Source organism: Nerophis ophidion, linkage group LG25, assembly GCF_033978795.1.
Source record: "Nerophis ophidion isolate RoL-2023_Sa linkage group LG25, RoL_Noph_v1.0, whole genome shotgun sequence".
Taxonomy (NCBI): domain Eukaryota; kingdom Metazoa; phylum Chordata; class Actinopteri; order Syngnathiformes; family Syngnathidae; genus Nerophis; species Nerophis ophidion.
In genome coordinates, this window is record NC_084635.1 from 12,244,096 (window position 1) to 12,267,180 (window position 23,085).

General features: G+C 43.1%; 1 protein-coding gene across 2 annotated transcripts in view; it reads left to right on the top strand.

Moving 5' to 3' along the window:
* Positions 1-23,085, top strand: part of LOC133543059 (mucin-22-like) — an 83,407-nt gene that overhangs the window by 55,154 nt on the left and 5,168 nt on the right. For both annotated transcript variants that reach the window (XM_061887446.1, XM_061887447.1), the window contains exons 11-14: positions 1,541-1,707; positions 8,507-9,129; positions 9,212-9,311; positions 13,076-13,811. In XM_061887446.1, coding sequence (XP_061743430.1) covers positions 1,541-1,707; positions 8,507-9,129; positions 9,212-9,311; positions 13,076-13,811 — 1,626 coding nt within the window. The remainder of the gene's footprint in view (positions 1-1,540; positions 1,708-8,506; positions 9,130-9,211; positions 9,312-13,075; positions 13,812-23,085) is intronic.

The window sequence follows — 23,085 nt, forward strand, 5'->3', positions numbered from 1 at the left end:
GTGACTATCAGTAGTTTAATTTTAACTTTAACTTTAGTCACAGTCAGAGGTGGGTAGTAACACGCTACATTTACTCCGTTACATCTACTTGAGTAACTTTTGGGATAAATTTTACTTTTAAGAATAGTTTTAATGCAACATACTTTTACTATTACTTGAGTATATTTATAGAGAAGAAACGCTGCTTTTACTCCGCTCCATTTATCTACATTCAGCTCGCTACTCTCTACTGATTTTTATCGATCTGTTTACGCATGTTTTGTTTGTTTTGGTTTGTCAGACAAACCTTCAAAGTAGGATCTATCACATGCCTGCGTTTCACCAATCAAATGCAGTCACTGGTGACGTTTGACTCCGTTTCACCAATCAAATGCAGTCACTGGTGACGTTTGACTCCGTTTCACCCATCAAATGCAGCGACTGGTGACGTTTGACTCCGTTTCACCAATCAAATGCAGTCACTGGTGACGTTTGACTCCGTTTCACCAATCAAATGCAGTGACTGGTGACGTTTGACTCCGTTTCACCAATCAAATGCAGTCACTGGTGACGTTTGACTCCGTTTCACCAATCAAATGCAGTCACTGGTGACGTTTGACTCCGTTTCACCAATCAAATGCAGTCACTGGTGACGTTTGACTCCGTTTCACCAATCAAATGCAGTCACTGGTGACGTTTGACTCCGTTTCACCAATCAAACAGAGCCAGGCGGTCACATGATTAACTGCACACTTTTTTTTTAAAAAAAATCAAAATTATAAACCTTTATTTATAAATTTCAACATTTACAAACAGTTAAAAATAATAATCATAGTAAGTACAAAAACAGTACAAAACAGTGTAAAAACCGTACAAAACAGCGCCAGGGGGTTGTACTTTCAAAGTAACTAAAATAGAATGCAAAAGGTATATATTTGTAAAATAAACAAAGTGCAAAGCCATAGGCTCACTCAATCTCAGTAAATAACTTAAATTTGGAACACAGCATCATCGTTTTCACAGCTTTTTTGGTTGTTAGAGGTAGAGAGTTTTAATGTAGAGTTCTAAATCTTTTTTAAAGGCACAAAAAACAGGTCGGGTATTGAGAAACTTACATTTATGAATATAAAACTTAGCCAATAGTATAATGAGGTTGCAAAGATAAAATTATTTTCTATTTTTCTTTCAATACAGTGTAAAACCAAATATATATATTATTTAATATACATTATTGTTTTAGTTGCTTAAGAGATAATCCTGGCTCTGAATTTGTTCATTGCTATTTTTATGTTTTTGTGCATTACTTGTTGCCGTCATCATTAAACGAACAGGTTACTCATCAGTTACTCAGTACTTGAGTAGTTTTTTCCCAACATACTTTTTACTTTTACTCAAGTAAATATTTGGGTGACTACTCCTTACTTTTACTTGAGTAATACATCTGTAAAGTAACAGTACTCTTACTTGAGTACAATTTCTGGCTACTCTACCCACCTCTGGTCACAGTGTTTACTATTTTTGTGCGAGTGAGCCCGAGAATGTGGTGTTTTCTCTCCCGCAGAGCTGAGGTGCAATAAGACAGAGATGACACTGGTCCTTCCTCTTGCCTCACTGAGCAACATCAACCTGGCGGAGCTGCAGCTGAACAGCGCATCTTGTCCCGTCAGCTACAATGACACTCACCTCACCGCCCGCATCTCCTTGAACGGCTGCGGCACCAAAACTGTGGTAAATCCTGCATTTCTTCCACCTTGAAGTTATTTCTTTACACCGGTGTTTCTGAAAATTTCTTGCTCCCAAGGCACATATTTCTCATATATATATATATATATATATATATATATATATATATATATATATAAATGATAAATAAACGGGTTGTACTTGTATAGCGCTTTTCTACCTTCAAGGTACTCAAAGTGCTTTGACACTACTTCCACATTTACCCATTCACACACACATTCACACACTGATGGAGGGAGCTGCCATGCAAGGCGCTAACCAGCACCCATCAGGAGCAAGGGTGAAGTGTCTTGCTCAGGACACAATGGACATGACGAGGTTGGTACGAGGTGGGATTTGAACCAGGGACCCTCGGGTTGCGCACGGCCACTATCCCACTGCGCCACACCGTCCCATATATACATACATACATATATATACATATATATATATATATATATATATATATATATATATATATATATATATATATATATATATATATATATATACACACACACACATATACATCCATACACATATAGGTAGTAATCCTTTTTTTTTTCTTTAAGTACAGTACAATCACTAATTTGAAAAATTAAAGTCAGGCTTATGAGGCGTGACATAATTGACTCAGTTTTCCCAGTATGAATTACATTTTTCCAATTTATAATTAATAAAAAAAGTTATTTTTTCAATTTTACATATGTCCATTGTGATTTCCATCCATTGCTTCAAAGTTGGGCTCTCCCGGGATATCCATTTCCTAGTAATGGTCTTTTTACAAGCCACCAGTAGGATATTCATTAAGTGTTTATTTTTCTTCAGCCAGTCCAAAAAACAAAGTTTTACTCTCAACGGGTATTTCACGTTTGAATATATCCTGTAAAGCTTGGTGTAGCTCTTTCCAATAGTCCTTTATGGCGGAGCAGTCCCAGAAAACATTGTGGTGGTTTGCATTCAAATTCCCATAACTTCTCCAACAGGCAGGGGAGTTTTTATCATAGTGAGACTTCTGAGAAGGCGTAATAAAAAAATCTCATCTGGTACAAGTCCATTGCTATTTCCATATTATTGTCCATTCTTCTTCAGATATAGTTATATATATAAACCATTTTTTGATTATTCAAAGTTGGACACAGTCCATGGGAATTAATAGGAATAAACGGGAATTAATGGGGAATTACAATAATTATGTATAATTGGGCACTTGCCTATATGCTGCTGCAATCTTTGTGACATTTTTGACGTAGGTCTTTGCACAGTATTTGCAAATGTACACAGCCTTTCCGCCTACGTTGGTTGGGGTGAAATGTCTCCACACATAAGATGGTGGACGTGGCATTATTCTGTTTGTACTTATTTGTTTTTGTAAAACACTAATGCAATGCCACACACAGATATAAATTGTCAGGTAAACAATTGGAGTAGTCTTTAAAAATATTTTACTGAATAGAATAGAAATAGGCTCGATGAATAAAATGAACACTCAATCAGCATGCTAAATCAAACTATAACCTACATTCTTGTATCACAACAGCATGGCTAGCAGAAAAGAAGTCAGAGGAAACTCGTTTTGATTTAGTATTTGCTAGTTAACCATTACAGATCACAAAAAAGGTAAATACGGATCGCTAACGTTGTTAGTATAATTAAATGGGATTTAGCATCACGGCTAACAGAGAATATTTTCGGTTCATTATGACAGTGGTCCCCAATCACCTGGCTCGATTGGTACCGGGCCGAAGAAGAATTTTTTATTGTTTTTTTTAATTATTTTTTTTATTCTATTTTATTTTATTTTATTAAATCAACATAAAAAAAACACAAGATACACTTACAATTAGTGCACCAACCCAAAAAAAACTCCCTTTTTCCCCGGTGCACAGAGGAGTGGTCCACCCCGGATCCCAACTTGGAACAGCTAGCGAATCCTCCGTGGAGGCTGATCCATGGTGTAGAAGGGGGCAGAGCAGAAAAGAGAGACGGCAGATCAACTGGTTTGAAAAGGGATCTATTTAAAGGCTAGCGAATACAATGACTTTTAAGATGGGACTTAAATGCTTCTACTGAGGTAGCATCTCTAACTGTTACTGGTAGGACATAACAGAGTATTGGAGCCCGAATATTTTCGATTCATTATGACAGTGGTCCCCAACCACCTGGCTCGATTGATACCAGGCCGAAGAATAATTTTTTATTGTTTTTTTTAATGTTTAAATTTTTTTTTATTATTAAATCAACATAAAAAACACAAGATACACTTAGAATTAGTGCACCAACCCAAAAAACCTCCCTTTTTCAAGACAAAAAATAAATAAAAATCCCCTCCCCCCCATCCCCGATGCACAGAGGAGTGGTCCACCCCGGATCCCAACTTGGAACAGCTAGCGAATCCTCCGTGGAGGCTGATCCATGGTGTAGAGGGGGGCAGAGCAGAAAAGAGAGACGGCAGATCAACTGGTTTAAAAGGGTATCTATTTAAAGGCTAGCAAATACAAATGAGTTTTAAGATGGGACTTAAATGCTTCTACTGAGGTAGCATCTCTAACTGTTACTGGTAGGACATAACAGAGTATTGGAGCCCGAATAGAAAACGCTCTGAAGTCCGCAGTCTTTTTTTGGGGCTCTGGGAATCACTAATAAGCCAGAGTTCTTTGGACGCAAATTATCTGGCCAGGACATATGGTACAATACAATCAGCATGATAGGATGGAGCTAGACTGTATGTAGTAAAAGCTTAAAGGGGAACATTATCAACATTTCAAAAGGGTTAAAAACAATAAAAATCAGTTCCAAGTGGCTTGTTGTATTTTTTGAAGTTTTTTTCAAAATGTTACCGGTCTCGGAATATCCCTAAATAAAGCTTTAAAGTGCCTTATTTTCGCTCTCTGCGAAGACACTGGCCATTTCCCTGTGACGTCACACAGTGCTGCCAATGTAAACAAACAATGGGAATACCACAGCAAGATATAGCGACATTAGCTCGGATTCAAACTCGGATTTCAGCGACTTAAGCGATTCAACAGATTATGCATGTATTGAAACAGATGGTTGGAGTATGAAAGTATTGAAGAAGAAACTGAAGCTATTGAGCGAATAGCTATTGATGTTATTCATAGCCATAGCATGGCCGAATAGCTGCGTTAGCATTACCGGTAAAATGTGCGGACCAAACGATCAGGACTTTCGCATCTTTTGACACTGGAGCAACTTAAATCCGTCGATTGGTAAGTGTTTTTTTCACAATAAATGTGGGTGGAAGGAAACGTAATATAGTTGCAAATGCATCTGCAGGTTATCCATACATCTCTGTGCCATGTCTGCTTTAGCACCGCCGGTAAATAGCATGTTAGCATCGATTAGCGTAGCATGTTAGCATCGATTAGCTGGCAGTCAACATCAACAAAACTCACCTTTGTGATTTCGTTGACTATCGTTGCAAATGCATTTGCAGGTTATCCATACATCTCTGTGCCATGTCTGTCTTAGCATCGCCGGTAAAATGTGCAGACACTCTGGCACATTCAATGGGGGTCTGGCAGCAGACACTTTCGCATCTTCGGGCCAGTGGTGCAACTTGAATCCCTCCCTGTTAGTGTTGTTACATCCTCCGACAACACACCGACGAGGCATGATGTCTCCAAGGTTCCAAAAAATAGTCAAAAAAACGGAAAATAAAAGAGCTGAGACCCGGTGTTTGTAATGTGTTGAAAATGAAAATGGCGGGTGTGTTACCTCGGTGACGTCACATTCTGACATCATCGCCTCCAGCGCGATAAACAGAAAGGCGTTTAATTCGCCAAAATTCACCCATTTAGAGTTCGGAAATCGGTTAAAAAAATAGATGGTCTTTTTTCTGCACCATCAAAGTATATATTGACGCTTACATAGGTCTGGTGATAATGTTCCCCTTTAAGGTTGCATCTTAAGTGCACAGGAAGCCAGTGCAGTTGAGCCGGGGTTAAGGCCCTCCACCAACAAGCCCGGTTTTCCCCAGAAAGGTGGCAAATTATCAATAAGCGTTCGTCTCTGTTCTCTACAAAAAACAGCCAGCCAAGACGTATCTGCTATACTTCTCATCATTACCTCTCACAGGCAGGGGCCAGAGACAAGTACTCGATGCCAAGACATCTTTCTAGCAAGTCCGAGCTATGTTCCTCTTTGTTATCTCTGGCTGTCTCATCCTAGTGTCTTGGAGCCACTATGGATTGAACTTTCACAGTATCATGTTAGACCCGCTTGACATCATTGCTTTCGGTCCCTAGAGGGGGGGGGGTTGCCCACATCTGAGGTCCTCTCCAAGGTTTCTCATAGTCAGCATTGTCACTGGCGTCCCACTGAATGTGAATTCTCCCTGCCCACTGGGTGTGAGTTTTCCTTGCCCTTTTGTGGGTTCTTCCGAGGATGTTGTAGTCGTAATGATTTGTGCAGTCCTTTGAGACATTTGTGATTTGGGGCTATATAAATAAAACATTGATTGATTGATTGATTGATAGTGTCATTGGAGCCGACATGTACAACTATGTTCGCGTAGCTAGTGGTGCACTTAGCCTGTCGTACGTGTTTACTAGGCCTGTTGCAAGTCAGTTCCGTAAGACTAGCTTCAATTTCGGGGGCTCTGGTCCCATGAATAGACTTAATTTTGGCTGGTTTACTAAGCTGTGTGTTCCAGGTGATGGAGTCCCCAATGACGAGGGTGTGGTGTCCAGTAGACTGGGGTGCAGGATTGGCCAAAGGGCTAAATCTATTTTGCATCTCAGCCAGTTCACTGTGGCTTGTATTCCACTTTGAGCTCCTGCAAACCTGGGCTAGTTGGCTTGCTACAGCTAATGCTTGCAAACGTGTCCGCGGCGTCTAAACTTACCAAATTACTTTGCTCTTACTGGTGGATAAAGTTCTTTAGTAGAGCCAACCTATCCATGAGAAAGGTGCACAAAGAGCACGAAGCCATACTCGCCTTGTTTCTTTCACCAAGTCCAGTTCTTTCTTTGTTCGGAGCATTAGGCGAAGAGAAGCAGCAGTGTGAATGAGCAGAAGCCTTCGGAGCGCAGTTGTTTCGGACCGGGACTAATTTAGCTGGATTACCTTAGCAGCGAGCTTGTTAGCTTTTGAGCGGCGAATAGCACAGTTGCCTCGGACCGGGATTATCTTAGCTTTGCTCTCTTATCAGCTAGACAGCTGAGAGAGAGAGAGAGGCCGTGAGACAGAGAGTGGGTGCTTTGTAAGTTTGATAAGACTACTAAATATGTTGGAGAAGGAATAAAGAAAGCTGTAAAACAATAAGAAGCAAACAAATAGAAAGATGGTATCTAGCTTTTGCGCGGCAGCAAGAGGAAGCAGACTTTTCCGGACGGATTTTACTATTGTTATGTAATGGTCCATGTCCGAATTGCGATGCATCTAAAAATCTATTATTTACCCCACAAGAATGCCGTTTCCTCGATGTGAGGACCTGATAAGTCCGAAAGAGATGATACAGTATTATCTGGTCACAGATGGTATTGGGGTGGTTGTTTGAGCACGCTGCATCTAGTCCTGGATAGTTCCACTCCTTAATGCTTCATTCACATGCAGGATTCTCACAGGATTTAGGCAAAAATTCATCCAGACCCACTGTATGCTAGCTAATTTTTTTTTTTTTTTTGACGTACAGTGCGGCAAAAAAAGTATTTAGTCAGCCACCGATTGTGCAAGTTCTCCCACTTAAAATGATGACAGAGGTCTGTAATTTTCATCATAGGTACACTTCAACTGTGAGGGACAGAATGTGAAAAAAAAAAATCCAGGAATTTACATTGTGGGAATTTTTCTAATTTATTTGTAAATTATGGTGGAAAATAAGTATTTGGTCAACCATTCAGAGCTCTCACTGATGGAAGGAGGTTTTGGCTCAAAATCTCACAATACATGGCCCCATTCATTCTTTCCTTAACACGGATCAATCGTCCTGTCCCCTTAGCAGAAAAACAGCCCCAAAGCATGATGTTTCCACCCCCATGCTTCACAGTAGGTATGGTGTTCTTGGGTTGCAACTCAGTATTATTCTTCCTCCAAACACGACGAGTTGAGTTTATACCAAAAAGTTCTATTTTTGTTTCATCTGACCACATGACATTCTCCCAATCCTCTGCTGTATCATCCGTGTATTCATTTTGGTATAAACTCCACTCGTCGTGTTTGGAGGAAGAAGAATACTGAGTTGCATCCCAAGAACACCAAACCTACTGTGAAGCATGGGGGTGGAAACATCATGCTTTGGGGCTGTTTTTCTGCAAAGGGGACAGGACGATTGATCCGTGTTAAGAAAAGAATGAATGGGGCCATGTATCGTGAGATTTTGAGCGAAAACCTCCTTCCATCAGTGAGAGCTTTGGATGGTTGACCAAATACTTATATTCCACCATAATTTACAAATACATTCTTTAAACCTAACACAATGTGAATTCCTGGATTTTTTTTTTCACATTCTGTCTCTCACAGTTGAAGTGTACCTATGATGAACATTACAGACCTCTCTCATCATTTTAAGTGGAAGAACTTGCACAATCAGTGGCTGACTAAATACTTTTTTGCCCCACTGTACAATCATGAAATATTCAATACAAAATGCTCTTCCATTAGTACACACATTTCTTTGTAGTCATGGCTGTTTGGTGGCACCAGCATGCTTACTCTGTAAATAAGAATGTGGTAAGACTAATGTGGGTTCAATCTGCCATGGTGGCAGCTGGCCTTATAGTTACTGACTATTCTGAGGAGTTCCCAAACCAAAGTTGTTCTAACTCTCTGTTTTGTTTTCCAGCAAACTGGCAACGAGCTGGTTTACACCAACACCTTGAAAAGCGTGCGTTCCTTTACCATGATCAGCCGCCACCCCACCCTCATCCTCCCGCTGGCCTGCCGCATCCCGGCAGCCAAAGCCAGCGGTCCATCCTTCAACGTCACCGTTCCCGTAGAGTCCTTTGAAGACGTTGACATTCGGTTGGAATTCTACTTACCAGGAGAGGGGCCCCTGTCAAGGTTCACAGGGACACCGCAGATCCAGGTCGTACCACTTTTGCCGGGAGAACTGCGGTCGAAATCGGCGCTAAGGTATCAAGGTGGTTCAGGCAACGGCGAAGTACGTAGTTCAGGCGACGGCGAAGTACGTGGTTCAGGCGTCGGCGAAGGACGTGGTTCAGGCGACGGCGAAGTACGTGGTTCGGGCGTCGGCGAAGGACGTGGTTCAGGCGTCGGCGAAGGACGTGGTTCAGGCGACGGCGAAGTAAGTGGTTCAGGCGACGGCGAATTGGGGTCCACGATTGACAAACTGGACATCTATATTTCCGCCAACACAACTGTGGATCGAGTTCAAATGATCATCAAAAGCTGCCTGGCGTCCGAGACAGCAGACTTTGCTGCATCCAGCGTCATTTTGCAGGAAGGGTGAGCAACACAAAATTAATTTACGTACTGTACAACTTGTGTGTATCCGTGTGAAACATTTCCTGTAAATGTACTTTTACAGATGTGCAACTTCCAACACAACAGTGGAGATCATTACAGACCAGAGCAATGTTACCATCTATCGCATTGATTTGCCCACCCTGAACACACAAGGATCAATGGTCAGTATCAGCTTGACTTTTGCTTACTGATTATTTTTACAGCATACAGGGATAGAACAAGATACAATTGAGCAATATAGATTATTGACCTAATTATGCCATCCATCCACTTTCTACCGCTTATTCCCTTTCGGGTCGCGGGGGCGCCGGTGCCTATATCAGCTACAAGCCGCTACAAATCCACCTCGACTAAACCCTCCCTTATTTTAAATGTAAGACATGAACACATTTTCTTTTTTTTAATACATTCTAAGTCGTAAAATATTACTCATATTACTCAAAATGAGATTTTCTTATTCAAACGGGGATAGCAGGTCCATTCTATGTGTCACACTTGATCATTTCGTGATATTGCCATATTTTTGCTGAAAGGATTTAGTAGAGAACATCCACGATATAGTTTGCAATTTTTGGTCGCTAATAAAAAAGCCTTGCCTTTACCGAAATTAGCAGACGATGACGTCACCGGTGTGAGGGCTCCTCACATCCTCACATTGTTTATAATGTGAGCCTCCAGAAGCAAGAGCTATTCGGACCGAGAAAGCGACAATTTCCCCATTAATTTGAGCGAGGATGAATAGTGTGTGAATGTGAGTGTGAATGTTGTCTGTCTATCTGTGTTGGCCCTGCGATGAGGTGGCAACTTGTCCAGGGTGTACCCTGCCTTCCGCCCGATTGTAGCTGAGATAGGCGCCAGCGCCCCCCGCGACCCCGAAAGGGAATAAGCGGTAGAAAATGGATGGATGGATGAAAGATTCGTGGATGAGGAAATTTAGAGTGAAGGACTAGAAAATAAAATAAAATAAAAAGTAAAAAAAGGCGATGGCATTGGGAGCGATTCAGATGTTTTTAGACACATTTACTAGGATAATTCTGGGAAATCCCTTATCTTTCTATTGTGTTGCTAGTGTTTTAGTGAGTTACATAGTACCTGATAGTCGGAGGGGTGTGTCCACGGGTGTGTTGACGCCAGTCTCTGAGAGAAGTCAGCAGGACAGAAGCTCCACTGATCTCCGGTGTCAAGCGAAGTAAGTGCTCGATGCGAAATAAGTGCCCAAGCGTGTCGGGGCATATAAATGCGAAATATATGCCTACCCTATTGTATACAGTGTGTATGGGACGGCTTGCCAAATAATTGCCCCTGTGGCCTCAGTAAGAGTGCATACGAGGTATACTCATTAGTTAAACTTGGATTTGCTGATATTGTTAGCTACAGTAAAAGAAAAACCGTATCGTACCAAAGTTACTGTGATATATATTGTCTTAGGCTATTAAATGTGGAGAAGCGGCAGGATGAAACAAATAAGATCAGTAGTTTTAATTTTGGTGAGTTAAGCTTTTAAAAATAGTGGACAAATCATGTAGGCCCTGTATTCTTTTATCATAGTTTCTAAGCTGTTGAACCAGATTATTGGTTTATTTTCAATTGTTTGGGGGTTCTTTTCCTACATAAAAAAAAGACACAGATATGCTCTGGTAGATGAAACTTCATGTTTATTCCAAACCTTCACTTATCAATATATACATTCAGCACATAGTGTTAAGCATCAAAATCATTCATTATTAGTACATTCAGAAGCACCATGTCCTCTTCCATGACAGTTGTCAGTCCACACAACAAACAAATCTTCAGAGTCTTGCTAAATCACTACTAGGATGGTCTCTCTCTCTCTCTCGCTACACACACGTTGGTTTGTCAATGGCGCCGCCCTGCTGAAAAACTGCCCGGCTGGTCACCGCGTCACACCGGTAAGAGGCGACTTTTTACCACAATTTTCTCACCGAAACCTGCTGGTTGACAAGTGGTTGGGAACCATGTTCGCTTGACCGCTCTGATCCATAGTAAAGCTTCACCTCCGGGAATTTTAAATAAGGAAACACCGTGTGTTTGTGAGGCTAAAGGCTAAAGCTTCCCACCTCCATCTTTCTACTTTGACCTCTTCATTATTAATTGAACAAATTGTAAAAGATTCAGCAACACAGATGTCCAAAATACTGCGTAATTGCGCGATGAAAAGAGACGATATTTAGCCACAAGTGGTGCTTGGCTAATATGTCCCCTCCAACCAATAACGTCACAAACACGCGTCATCTTACGCGTCATCATTCCGCGACGTTTTCAACAGGAAACTCTGCGGTAAATTTAAAATTGTAATTTAGTAAACTAAACCGGCCGTACTGGCATGTGTTGCAATGTTAATATTTCATCATTGATTTATAAACTATCAGACTGCGTGGTCGGTAGTAGTTGGTTTCATCCATCCATCCATCCATCTTCTTCCGCTTATCCGAGGTCGGGTCGCGGGGGCAACAGCCTAAGCAGGGAAACCCAGACTTCCCTCTCCCCAGCCACTTCGTCTAGCATTTCCCGGGGGATCCCAAGGCGTTCCCAGGCCAGCCGGGAGACATAGTCTTCCCAATGTGTCCTGGGTCTTCCCCGTGGCCTCCTACCGGTTGGACGTGCCCTAAACACCTCCCTAGGGAGGCGTTCGGGTGGCATCCTGACCAGATGCCCGAACCACCTCATCTGGCTCCTCTCGATGTGAAAGAGCAGCGGCTTTACTTTGAGTTCCTCTTGGATGACAGAGCTTCTCACCCTATCTCTAAGGGAGAGCCCCGCCACACGGCGGAGGAAACTCATTTCGGCCGCTTGTACCCGTGATCTTATCCTTTCGGTCATGACCCAAAGCTCATGACCATAGGTGAGGATGGGAACGTAGATCGACCGGTAAATTGAGAGCTTTACCTTCCGGTTCAGCTCCTTCTTCACCACAACGGATCGGTACAACGTCCGCATTACTGAAGACGCCACACCGATCCGCCTGTCGATCTCACGATCCACTCTTCCCCCACTCGTGAACAAGACTCCTAGGTACTTGAACTCCTCCACTTGGGGCAGGGTCTCCTCTCCAACCCGGAGATAGCATTCCACCCTTTTCCGGGCGAGAACCATGGACTCGGACTTGGAGGTGCTGATTCTCATTCCGGTCACTTCAGACTCAGCTGCGAACCGATCCAGTGAGAGCTGAAGATCCCGGTCAGATGAAGCCATCAGGACCACATCATCTGCAAAAAGCAGAGACCTAATCTGGCGGGCACCAAACCGGAACCCCTCAACGCCTTGACTGCGCCTAGAAATTCTGTCCATAAAAGTTATGAACAGAATCGGTGACAAAGGACAGCCTTGGCGGAGTCCAACCCTCACTGGAAATGTGTTCGACTTACTGCCGGCAACGCGGACCAAGCTCTGGCACTGATCATACAGGGAGCGGACCACCACAATAAGACAGTCCGATACCCCATACTCTGTGAGCACTCCCCACAGGACTTCCCGAGGGACACGGTCGAATGCCTTCTCCAAGTCCACAAAGCACATGTAGACTGGTTGGGCAAACTCCCATGCACCCTCAAGAACCCTGCCGAGAGTATAGAGCTGGTCCACAGTTCCACGACCAGGACGAAAACCACACTGTTCCTCCTGAATCCGAGGTTCGACTATCCGGCGTAGCCTCCTCTCCAGTACACCTGAATAAACCTTACCGGGAAGGCTGAGGGGTTTCAGTAGGCCTTTAAAGGCACCCTTGTTTGTTTGTCATCCTCCCCGAACCAGAAAGTAGCCTGCTGACTATAAGGGACATAGACTAACAGGTTTTATCCACAACATACTTCTATACAGTCATAAAGTTTTGCTAAAACAACATAGCATTAAGGAAAAGTTTGTTACTCTACTCTACTGACCCGTACCGTTTTCTCCTGTCACACAGATGTACTTCCGCTGTGTTGTCCAGCTGTGTGTCACCTTCCTCCCCTCTCAGAAGTGCCCCGCAGGGTGCATGGAGTCCCAGGGAGAGAGAGAGGTGCCCAACGCGATAACCAGGACCGTCACCGTCAATTCGGGACCTGTGAGTCTTGTGGTCACCACTCCAGCTCCCAGGGTGAACACCACCACGGCAACCACGGCAACCACGGCAACCACTGCTACCACGGCTACCACTGCTTCGACTGCTACCCCTGCTTCCACTGTGTCCACTGCTACCACTGTGTCCACTGTGTCCACTGCTACTACTGCGTCTACTGCTACTACTGTGTCCACTGCTTCCACTGTGTCCACTGCTACTACTGCTTCCACTGCTACCCCTGCCACTACTGTGTCCACTGCTACCACTGCGTCCACTGCTACCCCTGCTAATACTGTGTCCACTGCTACCACTGCATCCACTGCTACCACTGCTTCCACTGCTACTCCTGCTACTACTGCTACCACTGCTACCACTGCTAACACTGCAACCACTGCTACCACTGTGTCCACTGCTACCCCTGCTACCACTGCTTCCACTGCTACTACTGCTTCCACTGCTCCAACTGCTACCACTGCTACCACTGCTACCACTGCTTCCACTGCTCCAACTGCTACCACTGCTACCACTGCTGCCGCTGCAACCACTGCAGCAATTGCAGCACCTGCAGCAACTGCAGCAACTACAGCAACTACAGCAAGTGGTAAGATGCAACTTCAAAATCCCTCATTTGCAGCATGAACTATTGTTATTCAAGGCCTACTGAAATGAGATTTTCTTATCTAAACATGGATAGCAGCTCCATTCTATGTGTCATACTTGATCCATCCATCCAGCCATCCATTTTTTACCGCTTATTTCCTTTCGGGGTCGCGGGGGGCACTGGCGCCTATCTCAGCTACAATCGGGCATCGGTTGGGGACATCTCTACGCTGCTGATCCGCCTCCGCTTGAGATGGTTTCCTGTGGACGGGACTCTCGCTGCTGTCTTGGATCCGCTTGAACTGAACTCTCGCGGCTGTGTTGGAGCCACTATGGATTGAACTTTCACAGTATCATGTTAGACCCGCTCGACATCCATTGCTTTCGGTCCCCTACAGGGGGGGGGTTGCCCACATCTGAGGTCCTCTCCAAGGTTTCTCATAGTCAGCATTGTCACTGGCGTCCCACTGGGTGTGAATTCTCCCTGCCCACTGGGTGTGAGTTTTCCTTGCCCTTTTGTGGGTTCTTCCCAGGATGTTGTAGTCGTAATGATTTGTGCAGTCCTTTGAGACATTTGTGATTTGGGGCTATATAAATCAATCAATCAATGTTTATTTAGCGTTTTCCGTTCGGGCTCCAGTACTCTGGAATTGTTACTCTACTCTACTGACCCGTAAATAAACATTGATTGATTGATTGATTGATTGAAGGCGGGGTACACCCTGGACAAGTCGCCACCTCATCGCAGGGTCAACACAGATAGACGGACAACATTCACACTCACATTCACACACTAGGGCCAATTTAGTGTTGCCAATCAACCTATCCCCAGGTGCATGTCTTTGGAAGTGGGAGGAAGCCGGAGTACCCGGAGGGAACCCACGCATTCACGGGGAGAACATGCAAACTCCACACAGAAAGATCCTCAGCCTGGAATTGAACCCAGGACTGCAGGACCTTCGTATTGTGAGGCAGACACACTAACCCCTCTGCCACCGTGAAGCCCGTCATACTTGATCATTTCGTCATATTTTTGCTGAAAGGATTTAGTAGAGAACATCCATGGTAAAGTTCGCAACTTTCGGGTGCTAAGAGAAAAGCCTTGCCTTTACCGGAAGTCGCAGACGATGACGTCACATGTTTGATGGCTCCTCACATATTCACATTGTTTATAATGGGAGCCTCCAACAAAAAGTGCTATTCGGACCGAGAAAACGACAATTTCCCCATTAATTTGAGCGAGGATGAAAGATTTGTGTTTGAGGATATTGATAACGATGGACTAGACACATTTACTAGGTTAAATCTGGGAAATCCCTTATCTTTCTATTGTGTTGCTAGTGTTTTAGTGAGTTTAATAGTACCTGATAGTCGGAAGGGTGTCTCCACGGGTGTCTTGACGCGCAGTGTCTCAGGGGAGTCGACGGCAGCTATGGACGGCACAAGCTCAGCTTTTCTCCGGCAAGAACTGACTTTTTACCACAATTTTCTCACCGAAACCTGCTGGTTGACATGTAGTCGGGATCCATGTTCTCTTGACCGCGCTCTGATCCATAGGAAAGTTTCACCTCCAGGAATTTTAAACAACGAATCACAGTGTGTTTGTGTGGCTAAAGGCTAAAGCTTCCCAACTCCATCTTTCTACTGTGACTTCTCCAATATTAATTGAACAAATTGCAAAAGATTCAGCAACACAGATGTCCAAAATACTGTATAATTATGCCGTTAAAGCAGACGACATTTACCTGTGTGTGTGCGCAGCGCTCATACTTCCGAAAAACCTGTGATGCCTTGTGTACACGTCATCATTACACGACGTTTCGAAGACGAAACTCCCAGGAAATTTAAAATTGTAATTGAGTAAACTAAAAAGGCCGTATTGGCATGTGTTGCAATGTTAATATTTCATCATTGATATATAAACTATCAGGCTGCGTGGTCGGTAGTAGTGGGTTTCAGTAGGCCTTTAATATTTGTGTATTGATTTATTTCACACAGCACATACATTTGTATGTATTTAAAATAGCCAAGGACCAACCCGGCCTTCAATAGTCTTTTTTTTATTACCGTATTTTCCGCACTATAAGGCGCACCGGATTATAAGGCGCACCTTCAATGAATGGCCTATTTTAATATTTTGTTCATATATAAGGCGCACCGCATTATAAGGCGCATAGAATAGATGCTACAGTAGAGGCTGGGGTTACGTTATACGTCCATTAGATCGAGCTGCTCTAAAGGGAACGTCAACAAAACCGTTAGATAGGTCAGTCAAACTTTATTAGTAGATTATCAATCAATCAATCAATGTTTATTTATACAGCCCTAAATCACAAATGTCTCAAAGGACTGTACAAACCATTACGACTACGCAAGGAGAATTCACACCCAGTGGGACGCCAGTGACAATGATGACTATGAGAAACCTTGGAGAGGACCTCAAATGGGGGCAACCCCCCCCCCCCTCCCCTCTAGGGGACCGAAAGCAATGGATGTCGAGCGGGTCTAACATGATACTGTGAAAGTTCAATCCATAGTGGCTCCAACACAGCCGCGAGAGTTCAGTTCAAAGCGGATCTAAGACAGCAGCGAGAGTCCCGTCCACAGGAAACCATCCCAAGCGGAGTCGGATCAGCAGCGTAGAGATGTCCCCAAGCCGATACACAGGCGAGCGGTCCATCCTGGGTCCCGACGAGCGGTCCATCCTGGGTCTCGACTCTGGACAGCCAGTACTTCATCCATGGTCATCGGACCGGACCCCCTCATCAAGGGAGAGGGGGACAGAGGAGAAAAAGAAAAGAAGCGGCAGATCAACTGGTCTAAAAAAGAGGTCTATCTAAAGGCTAGAGTATACAATGAGATGAGACTTAAATGCTTCTACTGAGGTGGCATCTCGAACTGTTACCGGGAGGGCATTCCAGAGTACTGGAGCCCGAACGGAAAACGCTCTATAGCCCGCAGACTTTTTTTGGGCTTCAGGAATCACTAAAAAGCCGGAGTCTTTTGAACGCAGATTTCTTGCCGGGACATATGGTACAATACAATCGGCAAGATAGGATGGAGCTAGACCGTGTAGTATTTTATACGTAAGTAGTAAAACCTTAAAGTCACATCTTAAGTGCACAGGAAGCCAGTGCAGGTGAGCCAGTACAGGCGTAATGTGATCAAACTTTCTTGTTCTTGTCAAAAGTCTAGCAGCCGCATTTTGTACCAACTGTAATCTTTTAGTGCTAGACATGGGGAGACCCGAAAATAATACGTCACAAACCAGCGTTCTGACAACTCCGTTCACTCCCAAAATGAATAAACAGCTGTTTTATTATTTTCCCCGATTCAATAAACACGTAAAAAACTGTCTGATACTGTTATGGTAAATCAAACGTTAGTGCAAACACAATATAGTAACACTCGAAATAGTGCAAAGCAATAATATATCAATAACTCAACGTTGCTTAAACGATAATGTCACACAACACAACACACAAAATAAACATGTAAAGCTCACTTTAAGTTATTCTTCATCCACGAATCCCTCAAATTCTTCTTCTTCAGTGTTCGAATCAAACAGTTGGGCGAACGTCGAAGTCGTCATTAAACGAGTCAGTGTCGCTGCTGTTAATGTTAAATTCTTTTGCTGCTGCTGCTCTATTCCCGTGAATGATCGCCTTGAGATAAAACTCGGCACACCTTCCGCAGTCATATATCCCAGCATGCACCGCGCGCTTCTTCTTCTACGAGGGAAAATAAGGTAGGCAATAGAGATGCGCGGACAGTCAATTATATCATCCGCATCCGCATCACCAAAGTCGTCATCCACCCGCCGTCCACCCGAACCAACATTTTATCAGGACCGTACCCGCCCGCCAACCGCCCGCTGAAATACATCAGATATTGTCCGCCTTTACCACTCACAGAGCAATTTAAACTTGTTTCACAGAGAAATGATGACAATTGGAGCCGCTAATGTTCCCGCGACTATCCAATAGCGGTTATCCTGATTACAAGTATATGGGCATGCTGTGGAGCCATTGCCTTAAACATCTTCAACAACATGTACGAATCGATTACTGATCTGGCAACATGTTGTGTGCAGCTTCTGCAAATACACATTCAGGATTGAAAGGCATACTGGGTGACACAGAGTACACTGATGGTTGTGATATAAACAACTTTAACACTTACTAATATGCGCCACGCTGTGAAGCCACACCAAGCAAGATTGACAAACACATTTCGGGAGAACATCCTCACAGTAACACAACATAAACGCAACACAACAAATACCCATAATCCTTTGTATCCGTGACTCTTCCTGAATATATTTTACACCCCAGCGCCCCCAACCCCGCCCACCTTACCGACTCACTTTGGGAGGGGAGCTGAGCCGCAAGGCAGAAGCTCTCAATTTACCGGTCGTTCTACGTTCCCATCCTCACCTATGGTCATGAGCTTTGGGTCATGACTGAAAGGACAAGCGGCCAAAATGAGTTTCCTCCGCCGTGTGGCGGAGCTCTCCCTTAGAGATAGGGTGAGAAGCTCTGCCATCCGGGAGGAACTCAAAGTAAAGCCGCTGCTCCTCCATATCGAGAGGAGCCAGATGAGGTGGTTCGGGCATCTGGTCAGGATGCCACCCGAACGCCTCCCTAGGGAGGTGTTTAGGGCACGTCCAACCGGTAGGAGGCCACGGGGAAGACCCAGGACATGTTGGGAAGACTATGTCTCCCGGCTGGCCTGGGAACGCCTCGGGATCCCCCGGGAAGAGCTAGACGAAGTGGCTGGGGAGAGGGAAGTCTGGGTTTTCCTGCTTAGGCTGCTACCCCCGCGATCCGACCTCGGATAAGCGGAAGAAGTTGGATGGATGGATATAATGCAGTTGTGTATTAAAAAGCTAACGGTAGTTTATTCCAAATAGAGGGTCCTCTGTATTTAAGCATAGATTTATTAGCACAGCCGATCTCAGCATTTTTTACCTCAGGGCCCGACTTTTCCACCACTCAAATATTAAAACGGAATTAATCATCTTACTCTTGATTTGAATCCTTTATAAGAATTGAATCTAAATTATTATTACTATAAAGGTTTAGGCATACTCCCGGATTTTCCGAAATTCAGCTCCTCTCCCGAAAACCTCCTGGGACAAATTTTCTCCCGAAAATCTCCCGAAATTCAGGCGGAGCTGGAGGCCACGCCCCCTTCAGCTCCATTTCTGAGTGAGGACAGCCGGTTTTCACGTCTGCTTTCCCGTGTCTGCCCAATGATGTTATAACTGTAGAATGATGGAGGGGGAGTTTTTGGTTTGAGCCGTTGAAATGGTTGACCCTCCTGTTTTCGTTTCTGAGTTATTAAAGATTATGTCACAGTCAGCCAGTCCTCGCATTCTCCAAATTAAGCCAAAATCGCCTCATTCGTTTGTGCTGCAAACTTTTTTGGTCTAACTAATATAGTTCTTAAGTTATTACATTTTATGGTTTCTATGTTTTCAATGTGTATTAAATGTGTTATTACTTATTAAAAAAAAAAAGTCTTCAACTTTGTTAAAATCTCCCCAAACTTATCTTATTTTTTTGTGCTTGGTTTTTGCTGGTTTGTGCCGTGACGGTTTTTAAGTTATTAACGTTTTATGTTTCTTATGGCATTAACGTGTTATTATTCATAAGCAGCCCACCAGCCATGTCAAAATCACCCCACACGTGTCCCAAACATTTGTGGGGGTTTGTGCTGCAAACCTTTTTCTTTTTACTATTATACTTTTTAAGTTATTAGCATTTTGTTGTTGTTATGTTATTAACATGTTATTAATTATTATTATATTATATTTTATACAAAACAAATTTAACCAATACATTAAAGAAAGGGAACATTTTAAGCAATATTTTTGGAGGTAGGAGGAAGCCGGAGTAATGAGGAGAACATCCAAACTCCACACAAAGATCCAGAGCCTGGAAATCGAACACAGGACCTTCTCGCTGTGAGGCACGAGTGCTAACCTCTGCATCAACGTGCCGCCAAATATTAACATGTATTTGGTATTTATTTAAAACAATTTGGAACTACAGGTAAATTACTAGATGTTGAGTGTATCAAGTACAAACCCCGTTTCCATATGAGTTTGGAAATTGTGTAAGATGTAAATATAAACGGAATACAATGATTTGCAAATCATTTTCAACCCATATTCTAGTGAATGCATTACAAAGACAAGATATTTGATGTTCATTTTTTTTTTGCAAATAATAATTAACTTAGAATTTCATGGCTGCAACATGTGCCAAAGTAGTTGGGAAAGGGCATGTTCACCACTGTGTTACATCACCTTTTCTTTTAACAACACTCAATAAACGTTTGGGAAATGAGGAAACTAATTTTTGAAGCTTTGAAAGTGGAATTCTTTCCCATTCTTGTTTTATGTAGAGCTTCAGTCATTCAGCAGTCCGGGGTCTCCGCTGTCGTATTTTACAGTTAATAATGCGCCACATATTTTCGATGGGAGACAGGTCTGGTCAGGAAAGTACCCGCACTCTTTTACTACGAAACCACGCTGTTGTAACACATGGCTTGGCATTGTCTTGCTGAAATAACCATTATAACGATGCTTGAATGACAACATATGTTGCTCCAAAACCTGTATGGACCTTTCAGCATTAATGATGCCTTCACAGATGTGTAAGTTACCCATGCCTTGGGCACTAACACACCCCCATACCATCACAGATGCTGGCTTTTGAACTTTGAGCCTATAACAATCTGGATGGTTCTTTTCCTCTCTGTTCCGGAGGACACCACGTCCACAGTTTTCAAATATATTTTGAAATGTGGACTCGTCAGACCGCAGAACACCTTTCCACTTTGCATCAGTCCATCTTAGATGAGCTCGGGCCCAGCGAAGCCAGCGGCGTTCCTGGGTGTTGTTGATAAATGTGTTTTGCTGTGCATAGCGGAGTTTTAACTTGCACTTACAGATGTAGCGACCAACTGTAGTTACTGACAGTGGTTTTATGAAGTGTTCCTGAGCCCACGTGGTGATATCCTTTACACACTGATGTCTGTTTTTGATGCAGTACCACCTTGCGTGCAGTGATTTTTCCAAATTCTCTGAAACTCTTGATGATTTTACGGAGCCTAGATGGTAAAATCCCTAAATTCCTTGCAATAGCTCGTTGAGAAATGTTGTTCTAAAACCGTTCGACAATTTGCTTACAAATTGGTGACCCTCGCCCCATCCTTGTTTGTGAATTACTTAGCATTTCATGGAAGCTGCTTTTATACCCAATCATGGCACCCACCTGTTCCCAATTAGCCTGCACACCTGTGGGGTTCCAAATAAGTGTTTGATGAGAATTTCTCAACTTTATCAGTATTTATTGCCACCTTTCCCAACTTCTTTGTCACTTGTTGCTGGCATCAAATTCTAAAGTTAATGGTTATTTGCACACAAAAAAAATGTTTATCAGTCTGAACATCAAATATGTTGTCTTTATAGCATATTCAACTGAATATGGGTTGAAAATGATTTGCAAATCATTGTATTCCGTTTATATTTACATCTAACACAATTTCCCAACTCATATGGAAACGGGGTTTGTATGTTGGGGTCGCGGCATGAATGACAATGTGGCCAAGTTGATACAAGAGAAAAAACAGGATAAAAATCAGACAAAGTACACAAAAATGGTGTTTCAAACCATAAAAAACGAAAAAGTTAAATAATTAAAGCATTAAACGAAATGAATAAGAACTATTACAATAGAACAAGCGGCAGAAAATGGATGGATTGATAAATTAACATAATAAATAAGTCACAATTAAGTTACATGAACATGTTAACGTGAAAATACTGAAAATGTAAACGACACAAAAAAAAACATCACATAATGACACTGCATCATTCACAAGTTTGATTTTATACGCTGTATTCATGTTCGTGATACACATGATATAAATTAAGTAAAGTATCAAACATATCGATATTTGGATTTGAGAATCGATATTACAGCATAAATACAGTAGGAAAGGGCATCATAAGGCCCCATTTGTCATGGTTTACCCGACACATGAAACGTGACCAATTAGGGGGTGTATTATCCTCTCTAGCCGTCAGATGGCAGTTGAGAGTGTTGAATGTTTTAAAATGTGTTTTGTGGTAATTCAACTTTGACCACAGAGTCAGTTGCTAAATAGATAGGTGCGTTTCATCATTTTCAGCATACTGCATTGCAAAATGATTAACCCCAACACCCCCCCCCCCTTTTTTTTTCTTTACTTCTCATGCAAGTTTTGTGGCAATTCAACTTTGACCACAGCCTCAGTCGCTCCATAGATAGGTGCTTTCCATCATTTTCAGCAGACTGCATTACAAAATGATAACCCCCACCCCCCTTTTTTTTTACCTCTCATGCGAGTTTTGTGGCAATTCAACTTTGACCGAAGCGTCAGTTGCTCCATAGAGAGGTGCTTTCCATCATTTTCAGCAGACTGCATTGCAAAATGATTAACCCCCAACACCCCCCCCCCTTTTTTTTTTAACTTCTCATGCAAGTTTTGTAGCATCTCAACTTTGACCACAGCCTCAGTCGCTCCATAGATAGGTGCTTTCCATCATTTTCAGCAGACTGCATTGCAAAATGATAACCCCCACCCCCCTTTTTTTTTACCTCTCATGCGAGTTTTGTGGCAATTCAACTTTGACCGAAGCGTCAGTTGCTCCATAGAGAGGTGCTTTCCATCATTTTCAGCAGACTGCATTGCAAAATGATTAACCCCCAACACCCCCCCCCCCCTTTTTTTTTTACTTCTCATGCAAGTTTTGTAGCAATTCAACTTTGACCACAGCCTCAGTCGCTCCATAGATAGGTGCTTTCCATCATTTTCAGCAGACTGCATTACAAAATGATAACCCCCACGCCCCTTTTTTTTTACCTCTCATGCGAGTTTTGTGGCAATTCAACTTTGACCGAAGCGTCAGTTGCTCCATAGAGAGGTGCTTTCCATCATTTTCAGCAGACTGCATTGCAAAATGATTAACCCCCAACACCCCCCCCTTTTTTTTAACTTCTCATGCAAGTTTTGTAGCAACTCAACTTTGACCACAGCCTCAGTCGCTCCATAGATAGGTGCTTTCCATCATTTTCAGCAGACTGCATTACAAAATGATAACCCCCACCCCCTTTTTTTTTACCTCTCATGCGAGTTTTGTGGCAATTCAACTTTGACCGAAGCGTCAGTTGCTCCATAGAGAGGTGCTTTCCATCATTTTCAGCAGACTGCATTGCAAAATG